Raw genomic sequence first — 19,965 nt, 5'->3', positions numbered from 1 at the left:
GGCCACGACTCTTCTAGAACCGCCACTACGATCGCTACGGGGGTGGTGATTGGGTGGCATAAGTGACAAGCCTCCAAAGATAAATGATATGGCACCGAGCCAACACAGTATTATTGTAAATGGAATTTTCCACCAGCATCTCTTCCGGTGCTGTCCTTGTGCATGAAGCTTCGGACAGCTTGTCTAGAAGAGTCCGGGCTGGATTCCGCCGCGCCAACCAACCGAGTTGCGTCACGGTAAAATCAAAAGCTGTAGCAGCCCGCCAGACGCACATTAGAAGTTTGCAAATGCACAAATAATGGTGTGTAGGTTTCGAGACATTAGAATAATTTCTATCCGTGCAGCGGCGAAGTAGCAGTTATGAAGCGTTTTTGTCCACACGGGGTAGTTATTTGCGTTGCAGATTGGTGGTACCCACACAGGTGGTTTGTTAGAACGAGTTTCTACTTAGTGTTATTGCTTGATCTTCATAAACTAAAAGTTCATTCGCTTTAAAAATTTAGTGGATTAGTTGAATAGTGTTGATAGTCTTAATATGGAAAAGTAGACCCAAAGATGGATTGATCTGTTGACTTGTGTTATGAGATAGAGCAACAAATTAAATTCCGAATCCTTACTACTAATTTAATCCAGTATAGTTAATCTAACTTTTTTTTATTCAAATAAGACGGAGGCCATATAGCTTAGTTAATTTAATGTTATTCAAAAATAATTAACAATAAATCGTTTTAATTTACACGATTTCCTTATCGCATAAATATTCCTCCAGCTCGACTTGACGGTGCTCACATTACCGTCCAAATCACTCAGAGCACGCCTAACGACTTAATCATAACGCACATTCGTATGCGTAACGGCACTAGTCGCTGCTGCTACTTCTGTCTAGTCCACCGGAAAACGCAACTGGATCAACGGATTGCGGACTGGTTTTTTTTTTGCATCATAAAATGTAGTCTGAAACCCTACCCTACTAGAACTTAACCAAGCCATTGTAGCTTTTACACCAACTCCTGTCCAACACGCCGCATTGGAAACACTTTCCCAGTGCAATGATTCCGAGAACCGTTTTTACCCGGGAAGTGTTCGGTCGAACGAACGATTTCTGTCGCTAATTTGTCATCGTCGCTGGGATCGGATTGTAGATCGGAGAGCGAGAAAAAAGCTCTGGAAAGGAGTAAAAAGCGCAATTTGTGATTGTAAACGGGGCAATAATCGTTTAACTAAACCGTGTTGATTGTGCGTCAATCCGGGTTTCGTCGGGTGCCTTATTAAGAGTCGAGTGAATGGCATAACGATAGGAGGAAAGTGATAGTTCGGGTTGTTTTTGACTTGGAGTTTGTTTTAGTAACTAGTACTAGACAAGGCTTTTTAATTGATGAGATATTCAGTGTAAATACTCTATTGTAATACAGGAAAATATTTACCTATTTAACAAGCACTCAATATCCCGAGAATGATTTACGCTTCCACTGTTGTTTCTTTCGTTTCTGCTTCAATTGGATCCTTCTGATTGGTGCGTTCTCCATTGCAAACCAGCTGTATCTCTTCTTTGTAGATATTTTCTTTACAAAAAGGGAAAATCAGATGCGTGATACGAGAAAGCTTTTCTGAAATACACTAAATTACCATTACCTTTTTTGAAGAAGAACAAATGTTTCTGTACGTTGGAGCACGGTATCTCTATCAGCAAGCACATCAACGTTCCCATAATGTAGGCCAACACAAGGGTTGAAGATGTGGCCACGAGCTGGAGAATAATAAAAACAGTCCTAGTGTTTACAGCATATTCTCATACATTTCTGTGCTCCTTAGGGCCACTTACAATTCGCATATCGCTAACGTAGATTGGCTGTCGCACATTGCCCAACGTGACGCGAATCACAAACAGATGGCACAGGAACACACAGTACGTCACTTTGCCCAGTGGCCGAAAGATCGAACTATTAAGGGCGGCACGAAGCAATCCTTCGAACGAAACCCGATTCTCTTTGTCAATCATACGCGTAACGACATTTTGTGACATTTCCATACATACCACCAACGCCGAACGCAACGCCAACGAACAGTACGCCAAAAAGTGCGCCCCAGAGATTTTTGGAAAGTGCCGCATAAATGGCTATCCAAACGGCGGGCTTCTCAAAATCGTACGCATAAAATATGTACGCGGACAGTAGCAGGGCAATCGCGGCTGGTAGTGATGCGTGCCAGAGAACGAGAAAGCCCTACAAAAAGCAAGGAAGAAAGGATGAATCATAAATGTAACCAAAAAAAAAAAAAAGGATAACGCCTCTCCCTCACTTTATGGCGGACAGCAACAAAGTTGGCACGCTTTAGCCGGTGGTACATCAGGCCAGCCATCAGCCCGGCCAGATAGCTGCCAAAGTTGGTGTGCGTCGGGATGTACATCTTGCGATACATCTCATCATACCACAGCACATACTTGAGGGCTCTTTTGAGAGTTGAAGGTGAAAGGATGAAAAGGAAAGGAAACCACAGATACAGTTTACAAAGTTTAACCGCTCGAAATCAAACTCCCATCTGCTAGGACACTTACTCCGGTCGCAATATTACGACTCCTTCGAAGCGATTGACGTATGTGACGATAGCCGGTACTACGAGTGCTCCCAGCACGGCCAACACTAGCAAAGGTTTAAGAAGCTTCGGATAGCGCCATGTAACCGCGAGCAAGGTGAGTCCAATAATGTACAGTTGAAAGTCCGTTGCAAGGTACCAGGTCTGTTGTAAACACTGAAACGAAAGGAAAGCAACACATCAGAATTGCCCGTTCTATTCCTTATTGACGCAAGTCGAATAACACTAACGATCGGTTTAGAGCGTTTTTTAATTAAACTGCTATAGTTAAATATACCATTTAAAGCAGACAACTCGCGTAGCAAATATCAACCTCATTAAAATAAAATAAATGGTAATGAAACACCCCGCCCGTTGGCAATCGTTTGAATGGGGTGTGCTAATTCCCACCACCAACCACATGGCACAACAATAATGATAAGTGCAATTAACGGTACGGTTATATTAAAACGGTCGTCATGCTGCTGATGTTCGATAAAACGACACACGACCTACCGGTTCCGATACGGTGAGGTAGTTGTTCACGTACAGCACATTGGCCCACCAGTTGCTTCGGCAGTAGGTACGCTCCGTTTCGGCGACACGCTTCCAGATCGGTCCATCCTGCAGCCGGATCAACCAGGAAGCGTCTAGTAGCAGCATAAACGCGTACACTGGTGTTAATCTGAAATCCAGGGCAAAATAATTCAAGTTGTAATGGTATAATGATTTAGTATCTGACTCAGCAGTTAGTTCTGCAGCTTTCCCGATAGATGTCACTATAACTGTAAGTGTTTAAAGATGTCCATACAAGGTTCGACAAGGTTTAACATTAAAGTGCATGAGTGGATTATAATAATAGGTAGAGTAAGTGTTGAGCGGCCTCGAGGTCATTCTTCATACGGTAGGACCATGCATCAATTTCATCCAACCCGCAAGCTGGATGATCCAGCTTTGGGCACAATAAAGTCAAGGAAGTCAGAAATGGAAAATCAAGACCTATTGAGGTTGAAGAGCAAAATCAGACTTCAAAATTCAGAAAACTAAATTCAAATCAAGTTTTAAGGATTAACCAACAATGTCACATGGCCTGGTGGGACCAGATCTATGTTGTTTATTATGAGCTGCTCTAGTCACAGGAAACGAATACCGACCGTAATGGATGAATGTGAAGTTATAACTAAAGAAGTGGCGGCTCGGTGGCATAGCCGACAGCTTCGCACATTACAGCACCACACTGTTAAATCCCAGCCCGCCAAGCAGGACTGGTTTCAAATCCCAACTCGTTCCCTTTTAGAGACAACAAACTATCTAACTAGCATCAGTCCCGTCTCTTATGGGGAGGTATCAATCCAATGCACAATAACCTTAAAAATTGAGTTTTCTGGACAATCTGAGCCTTGAAAGCTTATGACAAACAATGGAGAAATATTCCTCGTCTTTACTCGAAATCTATCTAAATATCATCAAGAATTGAATGGAAGTAAAAGAAATTACCTTAAAAATCGGTATACAATACTCTGGAGAAAGTCCTTCAAGCTGAAAGTCCGCTGCTTCTCGGCAAAATCCACAAAGTGAACGGCCAACAGAAATCCGCTAATGGTAAAGTACGTTTGCACCACCGTGATACCGTTGAATATGAGCATCGTAATGAAACGGCGATAATTCTGCAAAGGATAGCACAGATATGAAAGAATTGCCACAAGAATCGCTTTAGAATCACCTCCCCCAATACGTACCAGCTCCACGTACTGTGGGTTGTGCAGTGGAAAGATGCAATTAAACAGCATCGCATGGCCAGCGATGACGAGGTACATTACGAGAAACCGCACCGACTGTATGAAGCGCAAATCTTTCGCGGATGAGGTCGCCTTTTTGCGTGTCGTCGTCAGCAGATGCCAGTTGCGGGGAAGCGAGAATGACACCAGCAAACCTGTCCCTGTTTTCGCATGGCAGATAAAAAAAAAACAGTGCCAAGATTTTTATTCTTCATGGCGGGACTAAATCGAACTAAATCACACGTACATTGACTCACTCCGAAACGTTCGCTGCCCGATCGATAGTAATCGCTTAATCCATCCGTGGTGGTGCCGTATGGTTTCGTTTGCCGATACCGATAGCAATCGTAGGTGGTCGAGATCACCGTCAGCACGAACAGAAGGCTCAGAATAACTAGAAACACCACATCAATCGCATCTGTGTGAATCGGGAGCAAAGAACGGCACATGAGTGGTTGGGAGAAAAATACATATTTCATCGTTTGCAGCGTCACCTAAGCCTTCCGAGGACGTTGCCAGCCCGGACACATGGTCGTCCCGTTCCGCTTCCTGCCGGTTCGTCACACAATATTCGACGGTGCTGTAGGCCATCAGGGAGTACTGACGCTTCAGCTCATAATTGACACATTGATTGGCTAAGCGGCGGTACCGGTTACGCCAATCGAGCGCCCCCCGGAACGTATTCGGATCGAACGTGATCTGTGGAAAGAGGCGGGAAATTCGGTTCGGAGTGTTCTTCCTTCTGCCAAGGGCGCGGTAAGAGTTGCGGCCTACATTACCTTCCGAGAATCGTTCGTTTCGAACCGTGACTGGAAGTATTTCATCTGGGTGCGTCGATCGAACTTGCTCATTAGCTGCTGGCACCGGTTCATGCAAAGGCCACGCTGTATTCGATCATGCCGGAAGCTACGTTTCGTGTCGATGGAAAACTGCTCTATCACCGTCCATAGGGGTATGGTGTCGTTGGGAACGATCCAGCTGTCTACCAGACAGTAGGTTGCACGCGCCGGGAACTCTTCCAAGCAACGATCGTAGTCATCGTAGAGGTAGAGCGAGGGCATCTGGTAGTATGCAGTGACTGGGATGATTTGTTTTATGAGTTGGAGCAGGCGATTAGGAGCGCGGAAGTAAGCAAATAGTATTGTGTGGAAATTGTTAGTTGATAAATGTTTTATACATTTAAAAATGAATGTATGCAACGAATAGGTGATTGGTTTTGCAACCAGGAGCATATTGCACATCCTTCAGACAATAAGGACCTTTAGATTTTTTTCGTTGATTTATATAGGCTTTGGGTTTCTCCAACCTCATTCACCTCTTAAAGGTCCTTTACACGACGAAGCCTTATCTGCCAACATAAGCGATTAGATGGCAAGGTTCAATTCAGATGCTCCAATAAGATTCCCTTAAGCCCATGTAGAACCTAGTGAATTGAAAGCGCCGCACAATAGCGAGATATCTGTATGTCAACCAATATCCTTCTACATGTGCGGGACCCTAAAATTCCTGCTGAAACTCAGCTACGAAGGTTAAAAACGACTCGAACGACGAAAACTTTAAATGGAGGCCAGATTCAAATGACGAGAGGCATTGGTCTGGTCTAGTGATATTATTATTCCATTACTTGAAGTTTCTAGACCAGATAGACCTTGTTGTGATGAACCCTGAGTAGTTATGAGGTAAACGAGGATATACTGAAGCCTTCATCAAATAGTATTACACAAACAAGGCCATGGAATCATCACATGAAACATGTGGCCTAAACTGGGTAGTAGCTGACTTAGATTAATATCGGTAAGGCATAGGAGCATCCTTGGGGAAGTTTCAATAGTAGTAACTATGAACCAGTGGCGGATCAACCCAGGAGCGCAAGAAGCGGATGTTCGGGATCTCGTCAATTAGCGGGGCCCCGTCAGCGAGGGAAATCCAGTTGGTCTTACTCAACTGACATTCCGCTCGGGGCTTCCAAAGACTTCCGCCACTGCTATGAACAGTTTACTCCATTGAGCTAATTGTAATAGTTTTTTTTACCAAAACTTAATTCTGATACAATCTAACGTATTCTTAAGAACTCAATAACATTAATACAGAAGTGAACGCGACCTCAGAGATCCAATAGATCAGACTTCAAACATTTAAACAACAACAACTCAACCACGTGGGCAGTTTGGCTCATGTAATCTCGAATGTTCAGTAAGGGGAAAAAAATTCAAATATTTAGCCATTATCTACGAAACAACAACATAGAACTGATTAATAGATTATTATAACAAATCTACCATAATTGTAAGCCGCTTCAACGATAGCTATTAAAATTATTGACTTTCCAAATCTAGCTCAATTCCACAAAAAATCTTAAACAAACTCACTGTTAAATGCTCCATCCTTTTCACACTCCGTTCTGTTGATGACACTTTCGGCTGCCTCCAAACCAACCGCTACAATCAAAATCCACCCAAAAGCTCGGCTCGGTAAGCACATTTTGCAGCACAGAAAACACCTGCACCGGGAAGAGTTTGTTCACTTGAAATCCCTCACGCAACTGACGCCAAAGCTAACTCATCCGTCCAGCTATTGTGTCAATTGCACTCAAAAATGCAACATAATTCCGCTGTGAGCGGGCATTTAATTGCAGCCGTTTTGCACCAACTCATGCCATCACCGGCTGGTCACTTTGCAACCGAAAGCAAATCTATAATTAATGTCCCATCACCTTGAGCACATCGCTCGTTGTGCGGTCGCTATCTTAAAGGCGAAAAGCTAGGCTAGGCAGTGGAAAAAACTGAAGCCCACCACAATAGCAACAACGTTTCATTGTGTTGCAGTATTACAGCGGTCTGCCGGAATGCTTTCTTTCGCGTCCCGGCCCGGTTAGCAGCTTTAGCGCGGACTGCGGGATGAATGTTTAATGCGAATCGATACACTGTGACGTTTGTTCGAGCTGCTGTTAAATAGCTCATTACTGATTTAGGGCAGTTCATTCAGGCTGAGGGCAAAAACAAAAAGGTAAACCAATCCCGGTGGAGAATCAATGCACGCAGGACGAGTGAGCTATTGGGTCATCGATGAAAGGGAACTCCTTTGAGACACCAGAAAACCAGAATTGTGATACTTCACTGCTTCGCTTCTTCTCCCGCCCGAAAACGCTATGTAAACAGCAACATTATCATGATCCGTTTTCATTTATTACGCTACCAATAAAGAGACAAAACCGAACCGATGTGAAGAGAGCCCCATACGACTAATCTCGAAACGTAGTAAAACATAGGGTTCACACACGCACACACACACATCTCACCATTTGCAAACTTTTTTAATGGTTTTCAATTGTACTTTCTGTTATCGCACTCAAGCAAATATTACTCTGAAATCAACAGTTTAAAAATTAATAAACAAACAGCGCCACTGACACCGAATTGGTGTATGCAATCCACATTACAAAACTGCACTTGTCCGCTCTAATTATGTGCTCATTGCAATGTACCGTTTCCTGCGGTTTTTATCCTAAAATGCCTACAGTTTAGTAACAGAATAAATCTAACCAAGACGGCAATCGTATGTGGTGCAATGATTGAGTTGCTTGCTTAAGTTAAATACCTAAACTACGAAACTATGGCTCTCCGGCACTCGTACGGCGTGTTTTCTCGCTTCATTACGTTTCACCTACACAGCATCGCCGTTCCCTTGGTGCTGCTTTCGTATAAAAAAGTTTCTATCTGAATAAGTGTTCCTTATAGTGAGTCGTAATCGCCCCGGGGAAAAAGGAAAAGGGCTGCACATTGCGCATGGAACATTGGTTTTTGTTCTGTGTTGTGTGATGAGTGGCATATTACTGTACAGAAGGAAATCCTCCCATCTACTTCTTGCTGAGTATCAGACAAATTTTGGTCGTTTGACAATTAAACAAAGTTCAGCTCTCTCTTGTGTGAGGGTTTTTTATCGCCAGCTATCTCAGAGAACTTGAAGTAGACTTGCTACTAACGAATGCAAATGAAAAAATAGACTAATTTGAAGGATTCTCTTGCGATCTATCCTCTTCATAACAGGCAGAAAACTTCGTTGGAAAAAAGCACAACTTACAGTTTGGTCCTTGACTTTTTTTTTCAAAATTTTCGGCCTTTTTTACGTCTTGAACAAACCTGATTGCTTGAAAGAAAGTAATGCAAAAGATTTTTGGTTAATATTGTTGAGAATTCATTTGAAGTTTTGTTTGTACTATCAGCGTTACCTCTGGACAAATTGGCCAAGAATCGAGAACTACCAATGAGAACCATATGCTGATCATTGAAAAGCTTTTGTACGCCAGGAGAGGGCTCCAGAAGCATTTTTAACTGAAGGTATTCAAGGACTTGGAGGCTTTATAATTTCGTATCTTGAGGCCTAAGGTTAGAGAATCTATTCCGCTAGAGGAGATCAAAATCTCGATTACGAAGCGTTTCACAAGTCCATTTTTCAGTACTAAACAATCATTCAAATTCAGCGGACTTTAGACGGCGGTAACCGTGTCCCGTTGATAGAGGAGACTACAACTACCTTTAACAACAGCAAAACCTCAATTGAAGGATTTTTTTGAAGAGTTCTTTAATTTAGATGGAGGATTAACCGAATAATTAGAACCTCGCGAGAGCTTAAACCACGCCGGAATCTATTCACACGATAGTCTGTGGAAGATGTAGTAATATTTTTGAAGAATACTTCTTGAACGTAAAAAGTACAGGAATTTAATCCCTTTAATATTTTACGAATCCATTTTCAAAAATTAGTCTGTTCTTCTAATGCATAGTCACACTAATTCCACAATATACTCGAAACAGGGACGAGCTTGTGGGAGAGAGATAGAGTGTTGTTTGGCAAAACGGAACCACGCGGAAGCTTTTCTTCGTATGGCTTGTATCGTTTAGTGTGTTTTCCTTCCACCCAACCAAATTAAAGCAACATTAGCTAACAACAAACGGAATAACACGAACTAGATATCTCTTTTTGGGGGTCTCTTTAATCTCACCAAACACTTCTATTCCAAAAACACATCGTGGTGATTGGTAAATGAGAGAACAAAAAACGAACAGAAAAGCTCTTAATCCTACGAAATCATCGTCTACAGGTATACCGGGGGTATTTCTACACGAGTGAAATTATTAGTCTCAAATACGTACCCTCCCTTCTTCTTCTCTTCTGCCTCTTGGCCTAACGACCTCATAGGCCTATGATGCCTGCCATTTCTGGCTTACTAGACTGGCTGATACCGCATAGTTGGATAGTTGTAAGTCCTCACTATGATGCGATTTGAACCTCAATCCTGCCGTGTGAAGACCGGGCCGCCTCCAATACCTTACCTTAAAAAAGCTCGATCATTCCTAGCGGGGGTCATTTGGGTCTGCCTGTGAGTTGTGAGCCCCAAACATCCTTGCAAGCTTATGTAGTGTGTGCATGATTGTACCATGGGCGGTATGGCGTTAGCATAATCTCAACGATCGTATCGTATCGCTTAAGTACATGCGAGCAAATACTTTCTACCGCTCTCTACCGGCACCACTCTTGCCTGTGTCCTAGGTTCGTGTTGAGGTACGATGACGGAGGAACGCATGGAGTACTTTAAAAAAGGAGGGCTGGAGACTCAATATAGCTTTGCTCTGTTCTTTAAATGATTCCTTTTCCATCGGACGATGTCTTCCGTAATGTGTCCCATCTTCCTAGTGAACATACAACCTTCCTCACTGATCCTTCCAGTGGAGTGCTTCTTTATAAGTGAGCTAATTTCCTAACAATGCTACAGTAGTTTCCGGAAAATTTGTGTTAAAAACAATTCCAAACGAATATAGATGTTTCTATTATTACTATCCTCTCCCTTATCATTATTGCTAAACACTACGTGCTGTAGGTTATATAGACTATAGTGGTGTGTTTGCTAGCGCTAGACTGAAACCTCCAAATAAGTATCTACCGTACGCTAATTCATTCATTTACAAACTATGTACAATCGTATCAGTATATTCACGTTTGCGCTTCCTTTCATAAACATCTAACAACAAACAAATATGTCCCACTCTCGCACGTTACCCTTCACTCGGCACTCGACCAAAGAGCGCCATTTGCCCACTATCCTTCCATGATTGTTGGTCATAGTAATATCATGAGTTTCAAGCGTTTCCCTAAATATATGTTCCCTTTTTATTTGTGTCTGCTTGCTGCAAACCGGTCCGATAGGCTCAGACGCCACTAATATCCTACTGCCGCAGTGCACTTGTGCAGCTGCACGAACCAAAGCTGGAGGGCGTATCAGAAGAAGAAGAAGAAGCCCTCTGTTTGTCAAAGTTATCACAACCACAAATGCCGCTTACGACGCGCCGCTTGTACCGTCTTACCGTGATCACAATCTTTAGTAGAACGGGTTCACGTAATATCATACACACTCGTCCTGATTCTGGCCACAGTACTTCGGGAAGATTGGTTCCGCGCGCAATCCCAGCTCGAGCAGATGGTTGCGGAACACCGACATCCGGTTGTACACCTCGAGCGGGACCGATTCGCTGTACCGTTCCTCGGTCGGGTCGGTCCACAACCGTTCGGCCAGGGCGGAGGCACGGGGCCAAAGGCGCGTGTCGAGCAGCGATTCGTCCACCTGTTCCGTCCAGAGGCACGCCTCACCACCCAAAATCTGGCGCATCTGCAGCGAGGTCAGCTTCATCTCTTCCCACGGCCGATGCTTGTAGACGGTCTGCCAGTTGCGGTACGGTGAACAGGCACCTTCGCCCGTCGATCGCCAACTGCCGAAGCCACAGTCCAGATACCACGCGTCCACGTGCGATATAACCAGGCTGTACCCGCTGTTGATGAGCTGGAAGTTTTCGGGCCACTTGCTACCACCCCACACCTGCACCGCGAACGTATTCTTCGAGAGGCACGGTGCACTGGTAAGCCCGCTCGACCACACCCCAACCATCCGTGGTGCGGTACCGTTCTGCCCACTGGCCAGCTGTAGCCGGTGGTAGGCTTGCTGCATAAAGTCACACCAAAGCGTGCGCATGTCGGAATCGTTAAAGTGCTGCTGCCAACACTCCAGATTCACCTCGTCACCGCCGATGTGGAAGTAGTCGAGTGGGCCCACAATTTCCAGCAACTCTTCGTACAGCTTCTGCAGGATCAGGTAGGTGTTATTGTTTTTCGGGTTAAGCTGACCGCACGGTGGTTCGCCGCAGTAGTTGTTCCAGGGTTGCTGATTAATGCACAGGCTCAGTTCGCCGAGACCATGCTTCGGGCCCCAATCCCAACCGTTGCCGGCGTGTGCCGGGGCGTCAATCTCCGGGATAATTTGGATGCCGCGGACTTTGGCAAACGCTGTCAGCGCTCGTACATCGTCTGGGGTGTACACTTCACGCTCGGAGTATGCGCCGTACCGGGCCAGCTGAGGATAGTGCTTGGAGACTAGTGGGAAGCTCTGCGAGTCGGTAATGTGCCAGTGGAACCGGTTCAGCTTCGAGTGGGACATGCCGACGAGCGTGCGCTTGATCGAGTCCACCGAGAAGTAGTGCCGGGAGGTATCGAGCATAAGGCCACGGTAACTGGAACGAGGAAGCGCATCGGAATTATGTTTATTTACTATTAAGATAGTGTTTGACAGGAGGAAATTGAATAAAATAGGAGAGTATTAGAGAGGATATTCTCCAAGATTATCCAAGGATTATTTTGGATGGGGCGGTCCGGTGGCCGAGGCGACAGCGGCGCCGGTCTTCACACGGCAGGGCCGGGGTTCAAATCCCATCCAGACCGCCTCCCCGTACGAAAGGCTGACTACTTTTCTTCGGGTAAAATTAAGTCACAGAAAGCCAGAAATGGCAGGCCGAGAGACCTCTCGAGGTTGTAGTGCCACAGAAGATTTTGGATGTTCAATACAAGGAGTTCAGATGAGCAGAGTATTCGTTTGAAGGATTGCATGTCTGAATCCCCGTACCAAGAGCAACAATCGACTTATGACGGAAGGCCCATAGACGCGACTAAATCTGGAGTAAGAATCTTCTCTATTCCCTGGAGTACTTCAACCATAGTTTAAGTCTAAGCATTATCTAGCAGCAATTCAATGCCTCTAGACACTATAAACTACAGAGTGATTTCTGTCCTTATTTTCACCATAATCGATCAGAATCTTTAATGGAGATTACTCAACTGATATGAAGGACTCAATTGTATCAGATATCCAGACCGACCGTTAAAGAAACCGATCCCTAAACGAAAACTACAGTGATAAACTAAGTCACTCTGAAGAGTAATCGACTGTCAGAAGTTGAGTACATATCACCAGGAAGGACGAAGGATTTTAACATGGGATTTCAACATTTAAACTGAGAACTTACTTAAATTTTGGCACATCCTCAATGGACGCCTTGTTCAGCACTTTCAGCGTACGCTCCTCGTCATCGAACCAGATCAACTGCTGCAACGTGGTAAGTCCATGCTTCGCACCGAAGAATGTATTGGCAGATATTTTTACGATCAACACCCTAGCAGAATCTGCAACGAGAAACCCATCTACATTAACCCCATTTTACCAGGGAAGGTATGAAAAAGATCTCTTTACGTACGCGTCACCGTCATATTGTAGCTTTCGTCCGTATGCAGCGTCAGATGCGTATCGGCCGACTTCTCCACGTGCACGTTCACCTCGAACGCATCCACATCGTACCGTTTGTCGCTGACCAGCTTAAAGAAATGAATCTTGCCCACACCGGCATCCACCGTACTCGGTCTTCGTCCGGCCGTTGCCGCATCATTCACTTCCGTCGCCATCGGTCGCTGCTCGGTTGCCGATGGTTGCAGTCCCACGGGAACGGTACCGGCCGGTAGCGCACCTTCGATCTCCTCCAAGCTGGCACCGTGCGCCACCATTACACCACGTATCTCGGACCGCATCACGTCGTACGCTTCGTGGAGCAGCTTCTCGACCGGCTCGAACCGGGTCACGATTTTGACGTGCATGTCCGACAGCCGAAAGCGGGACGTTTTGCTACCGATCGTGGTGGCACCGGTCGGCTGTGGCCAGATATTGATTGGTCCGCAGGTCATCGCACAGGTAAGGTGCGGTATACGTTTGCCGGATGAGCTGCCAGAGTTCGTGCTGCTACTGCCGCTGCTGCTGCTTCCGCCACTGCCCAGCGGTCCTCCGTGGGACTGCTGCTGGGGTGATTGCTGCTGGTGTGCGTTCGTGTCAAAGTCCTCCTCAACGCCGTCCACGAAATGGTGCCGCACGCATCGATTGTTGACGCATTTGTACGTCCACGAACGTTCGATGGGGCTATGCATGGGAACCAGGGAAAAGGGAGGGAAAAGGTGGAAATTAATAAATAATTCGATCAATAATCCGAACGAACTGCTCGATTAGAGGCGAGAGACGTTTAATTTTTTCAATCTTAAAATCCGAGTTCTTGCGGTACTTGGAAAACCACAAAAGCCGTCACCGCAACTTTACTACTTAATTCCTCCAATTTTTAAATATCCCGTTCCAAAGTTCCAAACAAAATAAGCACAAAGTTTCATTTCAACACCAGACCAGACTTTGCGTTATGGGAGAATGGAAAAAAAACCGAAGTCAACCATCATTCCCCCGAAAGGACCACCGCACATAAAAATCGCCATTCGGAAGCTAATTGTGCTTTATGCTTCCATTTCCGCTCATTAGCATGGTCTTTTTATCGTCGGCCAAAATCGTTAACAGCTTTCGTGATGCTTCGTGGTGACGGACGGCGGCTGGCCTGGCCGGCTGTTTCGAGACATTTACACGGATCATAAACTGCGAACGTTGATTATCTGGCTCCGGGTGTTATGAGTTATTCTATCAAGTACTTTGGGGGGAGTGGAGTCAACCCCACAGACACAAACCTACCGGCAGGCGACTTCATCCTGAGGGAAGTAATTCTTCAACCATTTTTGAATTTATTTGCATTTCACCACATGCCGGGACGCAATTGTAATTTACTTATGTGTTATCACGGGGCGAAAAGAACTTACTTTACAGGGATGGCACTGGTTCGAAGGCTATCACCACCAGCCATCGTACTTTCCGCGCTGCCATAGATGTGCGTATTGTAGATGCCCATGGACATGGAGGTGGACGGTTTGGGCGACTCGGAACTGTCGTTCCAGTACAGCAGCAGCAGGCAGCTGACCAGCGCGCTGATAAATAACACCACCAGCGCCTTCTTCAGTGCTGACCTGGTGAGGGCCATCTTTTTGAACATGTTTTTCAGCACTGTGATTCGAATGTTGCGCGACTGGGATGATGCTATCGACGAGCGCTGCAAGGAGAAGGAAAGTATGTTAAGCATGGTTGTTTGATAAAGTTTATAGTTAATTTATTTTTTCACTTTCTCATTCGTTTATTCTTTTAGTTATTCATGCCTGTGCTTATTTATTTTTGAGCTAACTACTTGAATTACTTATTGTTCCAATTTAAGTTGGAATTGATTTATGTTTCTATTTTCCATGACTTCGATAATGTAAAATACTCAATGATTTTGATAAATTTAATATTTTTTATCATCAAATAAAGCCACCGATTCTAATTGCTAATGGAATTACTAAAAATTTGAATCTTTTCTGCCCACCAATCAATCACAATCACTGCAACTCGAATGTCCAATTTAACACAAGAAATATGTCAATCTTGTGCTGTGCGTCAAATGACAAATCTATGCCGAATAAATGGCTCACCTTTCGAGCATGAACAGTTGTGGAATGAACATTCAGGTCGAAAAAGGAATTAATTGAATTAAAAGGTGCCTGAGGTGAACTTTTCCGACCCCCGACGTTTGCTGTGGATTTGGTGCGTTATGAATGAATGTGTAAAGAAATTGCACAAGCCTGTAGGAGTGTCTATGAAGGTAATTCAATATTTAATATGCAATCGCATGAAGCTTTTAGGTTTGATGATGAATATTCTATACATGTTGGATCAAGATGACATTAAAACGAATTGAGTTTTATTCCACAAAAGATTGATTGTGTGAGTGATTGCGAACATCCAGCTAAGTCTCTTAGCTATTATTATTTCTAAATTAAATAAAAAAATCTTTGGTGGAAACTATTCTTCCTTCATTCATCACAATTTGTCCTACCTACTGTCTCAGGCGTGTCATAATTAGTGTGAACTTTCCAAAGAAGAAATGACTTATGTCACATTATGAACCAAAGTTCAGGTGGGTGAAAGAACTCATACATGCTCGCTTGCACTCTGTTTGCTTCAACTTTCCAGTCCACACATCAGGGCCACCCTTTACAGGTAGGTCTAGCGTATGGAACTAACAATCCTTCCAGCGAGAGGAGATGGAGAACAAAAAAAAAGCACATTGTTACGAACACTAAGAAAAAAGTTTTCTGATTATGCCATAAGAACTAATCAGAGGGAAATTGGCGGCCAAAAAAACTAACCATCTGCAGTCAGCCACGACTCAACAAACACACTAACACACGCAGTCCACATTTGATAGAACTCAAGGACGTTCGAGGACACTCGAGAATGAGACGGTAACGGCTCGGAAAATGGGGCTATACCTTCTCCCTAGTGCATCAACCCCCTCGGAAAAGCATGGATGAGCGTGTGAGTGATTATTATTAGCAAGACAAAGAAATAAACACACTAATGAGAAAAGTCTGGCAAAAAGAAGGAAGCGGGTTGTGTGTGTGATGGAAGTTAAAGATGCTATGACCCGCTTCACACGGTTCTATTATCGGTGTGATTTTTGTTGAGGTTTAGTTTTTTTCTTGTTTTTCTAAGCAGGTGCCTATATGATATAAAAGTGGTCGAAATATTATTCGTTTTGCAGAAACAAATCCTTTACAAGAGATAACAAGTTAAGGGTCATATGGAGCTCGCTCTAACGACTTTGTCACAAAACGCCTTGAAGCCAAATTAGGAAGAAAAACTTATGCCAACCTTACCACTTATCCAACAGACGCCAATGACCCAGACAATTGAAAGCCTTCAACCAAGAGTAGAGCAGTAAACTACCCAACCATCCGTGGGCTATCTCTGCCTGTAACCCTCGCCTGTAATGAATGGCTCAGTCAAACAGCATCCACTTTCACTATTATTCCCGGTGATTTTTTTGCGTTTAATTGAAGGGTCATGATTCCCCGCGGGGGGTCATGAGACGCGTACACTGGAATGGGTCTTTGCTGGAAGCAACAACAGCAGCAAAAACAAGACACCCCGAAAGCGGTACTGTGACATTAGAGGTAAAGATTTTGGCGAAAGTGAGTGCGACCCGATCACGGCTGTACGAACGAAGGCTAGTAATTAAATTTGCTTCAAATGAACCGCAAAACATGGGGTCCGTCCGGGCCTTCCCCCAAAATGCAATGGCGAAAGTGTGGCTAAAGGGGTAAGTTTATGGGGTGACTTTTTTTTCGCTATCCATAGCGAGCTACAACAACAGCTTCCGTCACCTCTCCGGACGGTGGTCACGACATTACGTAAAATCATTTTGGACAACCATTTCAAAACCTTAGGAAGTGGAAGATGACAGATGGGAAACGCGAGTTGGGAACGATTTTAAGATAATATGAAACGAACAAGGTACAGTCGAAAACACTTGCTTTGTTCAGAAAGCAGACAAGTTGAGTGAGGAGAAATTGTAATGGAAAAGTACCCTGAAAGTTGGACAAAATTTAGCAGCGAGTAACTAAATTATACTGTATTTTTACGTAGCAATTAGAAGCTGTTTTATTTTAACGTAATTTAGTTCTTCTAATTGTGAATATAAACTACTTTGCTTAAATTTGCTTTGCTAACTTTTTATCAGGATTTCATAAAAATTGCTTACCCTACTGTTGTAATCATGAGCGAGCAACATGTTTAAGCTCTATGGAATCATCTATTTACAATACCTGAAACGAAATTATGGAAAAGAAAATTAGAAACACAATACACTTCAGCAAGTTATTGTTAGTATGAGGTTAAGTTAAGTAGCAATAAAATAAGCCATTGTTCACAAATATAATCAACGCCATAATTATTTTTATAAGCGCTAGTTTAAAGCGATTTAAATAAGAATCAAGAACAGAACGGCACTTGTTCTAGAACAGTTCTTGTGAAGGACAGATTGTCTTGAGACTGCCATGTCTGGCTCTTTTGACTTAATCTATCAGTTGCTCAGTTTGTAACTCAGTTCAACGTATGTGGAAACGATCCAGAAGACGGGATTTGAAGCCCGACCCTTCCGCGTGAAAGCCCGTCGTGCTACCACTACGCAGTGGCTTACTTCCATCGGAGCGAATGCTTAAAGCTGTACAAAATGGAATATTCATCACCAATTAGACTTATTAATTTGTCACTTCCAAGATGGATAATCTTATAATATAATATTAAAAAAACTAATACAATTGTCAGTATTAAAGCGAACCAGACACTCAATATTTTTATGGTAGCTTAGAAATATTCAAAATAACGAAAAAGATTTTAAAATAATTTTAAGTTACTTCTACATCTACTTGTTACTTTTTTATCAAAAAGAATAACCTATATGTATTGCTTTGTACTTTTTATTTAAAATACAATAAGAAAGTAGTAAATACTGTTGAATGTAATTCTTAGTATTATTAACTTTTCTTTAATTTTTATGATTTATGTTAATCAAATTTGATGAAAATCTTTAAACTCACATGCAAATATCTAATAATAACCGAGTTGAAAGATAAACCGTAAACTACCGTTCCACGTTAATCCATGTTTCCCGACACACACACAAAGCACACAGGAAGTCGAAAATATCACAAGGAAATTAAAACTCCCAAGAACTGTACCAGGCTACCCAGCAAACACAACACTCGCTCAGCTGGAAAACTGCATTTTGTGAATATGCTCGTTGCTCTGCCCCCGGTTCGGGTTTTAGATGCGCTCCCATTCAAACCACCACCCATTACCGCCCATTCCATTTTAGCACATTCTTTTCTGCACAAAAATGTCAACTACTATCAGAAAATACACACACACGGCAGGCAGCACTACACCTGGTGCTTCCTCTACAGCGGCTAGCAAGAGGGAACACTACCGCTCACAAGCAGATCTTTGCCGTGTCACGGCTGCCCCGGTGAAATGAATTGCGAAATTTCAATCTATCTGAAATAATTGAATTGGAATTAGGTAGCAGTCTTGCCAGAGAATTGTAGTGGTGACGGTAGCAGCAACTAGTCTCACCGTAAGTCACCATATACCCATAAGTTCTTGGTTGGTATGTACATTCAGTAAGAACTTAACATAAAACAAACAAAATATTGGTACGGGTTTGTTCATTTTTTTTAGTATGGGAATCCTATACTTCCTTTGCAAAATCTTCCCTATTCACAAACCTCCAACAGAGCACAGATCCATCGTTATTCTCTGCGTTTGGGTTACGGAACCTCAGCGGCGGAAAGCTCGTTATGCGCCTTTGCCGAACGAAATTTAAACCCGCGGCCCCGGAACAGCAAAATCTCGCGCCATCAACTACGCGCGTACTGTAGTAACGAACCACAGCGACGGGAACCGTATGATAAAGGTTCCGAGCATCGAGCCGCGTACGTTTCTCAATGACCGCGAAATGTTGCTCTGCGTGGTACTCATCTGGTAGGATTATTTTTACCCAATGCGATGCCGGAATAGCTTTTCCCGCTCGCAGGAGGTTTTCGCGTACCGAGCCGAGAACGACGACGATGATGATGATGGACGGTTTTTTAGTGACAAATTGATGACGTACGGAAAAACGGGGCAAACCTCCACGTATCTTTGCGGTTGTGTGTCAAGAATAGCCCGAAGCGGTTCGGTGGCGTATTAATTTAAATTGTTCCATTTTATTTTTAGATAAGGGTAAAGATAAGATTTTCCACTTGTAAAAATAAAAAGATCAATTATAATATTTCGTAATTGAGACGAAGAATTTATTTTAAGCTCTAATACCTTCACACAGTACACCACGAAAAACCCATCATCGTTGCGGAAAGATCGTCGGAATCAAACTCGGAAAAGAGCAAATTAAAATCCCAATCCAGATGATGATCAGTCACACACAGTCACAAACACACTCACACACACATGCATATGTGTCCTGCTTTTCCTCGTCACAGGACATAATAAAACCACAAATGATACCGCAGCAAACTGACGCATAAAACGTGTCGGTCCGCCGCTCGGACGACTTTCAGGGTTGAAATTCATCTAATTAAGAAGGAAGTGGCTGGGACACACGCCATTACGTAAGTTATCGTTACCACCGAAACTTGTGTGAGGGGAGAGGGGGTGGGAGAAGACTGGATGATAGGGGAGAGCGAGTGTGTGTGTGTGTGTGTGATGTTTGTGTATTTTTAACGCAACCAATCAATATTGTTTACCAAATTGTGGAGAGCCCTCGATCGAGGGAAAGCGACCTGGAGTGGCGCCGGCAGTGAACGACCGGCGATGCGAGTAGTTATTTCGATTTCCACTTATTTAATCACCGGGCGTATACATTTTACTCGCTTCCGTCCGTCGACTGGTGAGGAGAAGCGGCGCAGAACGGGCAATACGGAAGGACGGTTTGACATTTAGATAGTTTGGCTGGCTTTTAGTTATTTATCGGTATTATGAGGTATTTGTTCATGCCCGTTAATGAGC

At 43.7% G+C, this 19,965-nt stretch overlaps 2 protein-coding genes across 7 annotated transcripts in view; both read right to left on the bottom strand.

The window, feature by feature from the left end:
- On the bottom strand, positions 1-7,018 carry LOC118511431 (nose resistant to fluoxetine protein 6-like). The gene is made up of 14 exons (XM_036054522.1): positions 6,719-7,018; positions 5,129-5,427; positions 4,844-5,048; positions 4,597-4,767; positions 4,311-4,510; positions 4,069-4,238; positions 3,088-3,256; positions 2,555-2,748; positions 2,299-2,449; positions 2,036-2,222; positions 1,823-1,965; positions 1,633-1,747; positions 1,425-1,562; positions 1-1,164 (listed from the first exon to the last, which is right to left on the bottom strand). Exons 1-13 carry the CDS (start codon positions 6,828-6,830, stop codon positions 1,459-1,461), a joined length of 2,220 nt encoding a protein of 739 aa, XP_035910415.1. The 5' UTR covers positions 6,831-7,018; the 3' UTR covers positions 1-1,164; positions 1,425-1,458.
- Positions 7,019-7,512: 494 nt separating this feature from the next.
- Positions 7,513-19,965, bottom strand: part of LOC118511426 (probable beta-hexosaminidase fdl) — a 42,693-nt gene continuing 30,240 nt past the window's right edge. For 5 of the 6 annotated variants that reach the window (XM_036054515.1, XM_036054513.1, XM_036054512.1 and 2 more), the window contains 5 exons: positions 17,162-17,225; positions 14,349-14,635; positions 12,926-13,635; positions 12,698-12,854; positions 7,513-11,908 (listed from right to left, as the gene is read on the bottom strand). In XM_036054515.1, the coding sequence (XP_035910408.1) occupies positions 10,750-11,908; positions 12,698-12,854; positions 12,926-13,635; positions 14,349-14,635; positions 17,162-17,191 (2,343 nt within the window). In that variant the 5' untranslated portion in view covers positions 17,192-17,225 and the 3' untranslated portion in view covers positions 7,513-10,749. The remainder of the gene's footprint in view (positions 11,909-12,697; positions 12,855-12,925; positions 13,636-14,348; positions 14,636-17,161; positions 17,226-19,965) is intronic. The other variant, XM_036054517.1, reaches the window with a different exon arrangement.

Source organism: Anopheles stephensi, chromosome 3, assembly GCF_013141755.1.
Source record: "Anopheles stephensi strain Indian chromosome 3, UCI_ANSTEP_V1.0, whole genome shotgun sequence".
Classification (NCBI taxonomy): Eukaryota; Metazoa; Arthropoda; class Insecta; order Diptera; family Culicidae; genus Anopheles; species Anopheles stephensi.
The sequence above is the reverse complement of the archived record's forward strand: the minus strand, read 5'-3'. Positions and strand labels throughout refer to the sequence as shown.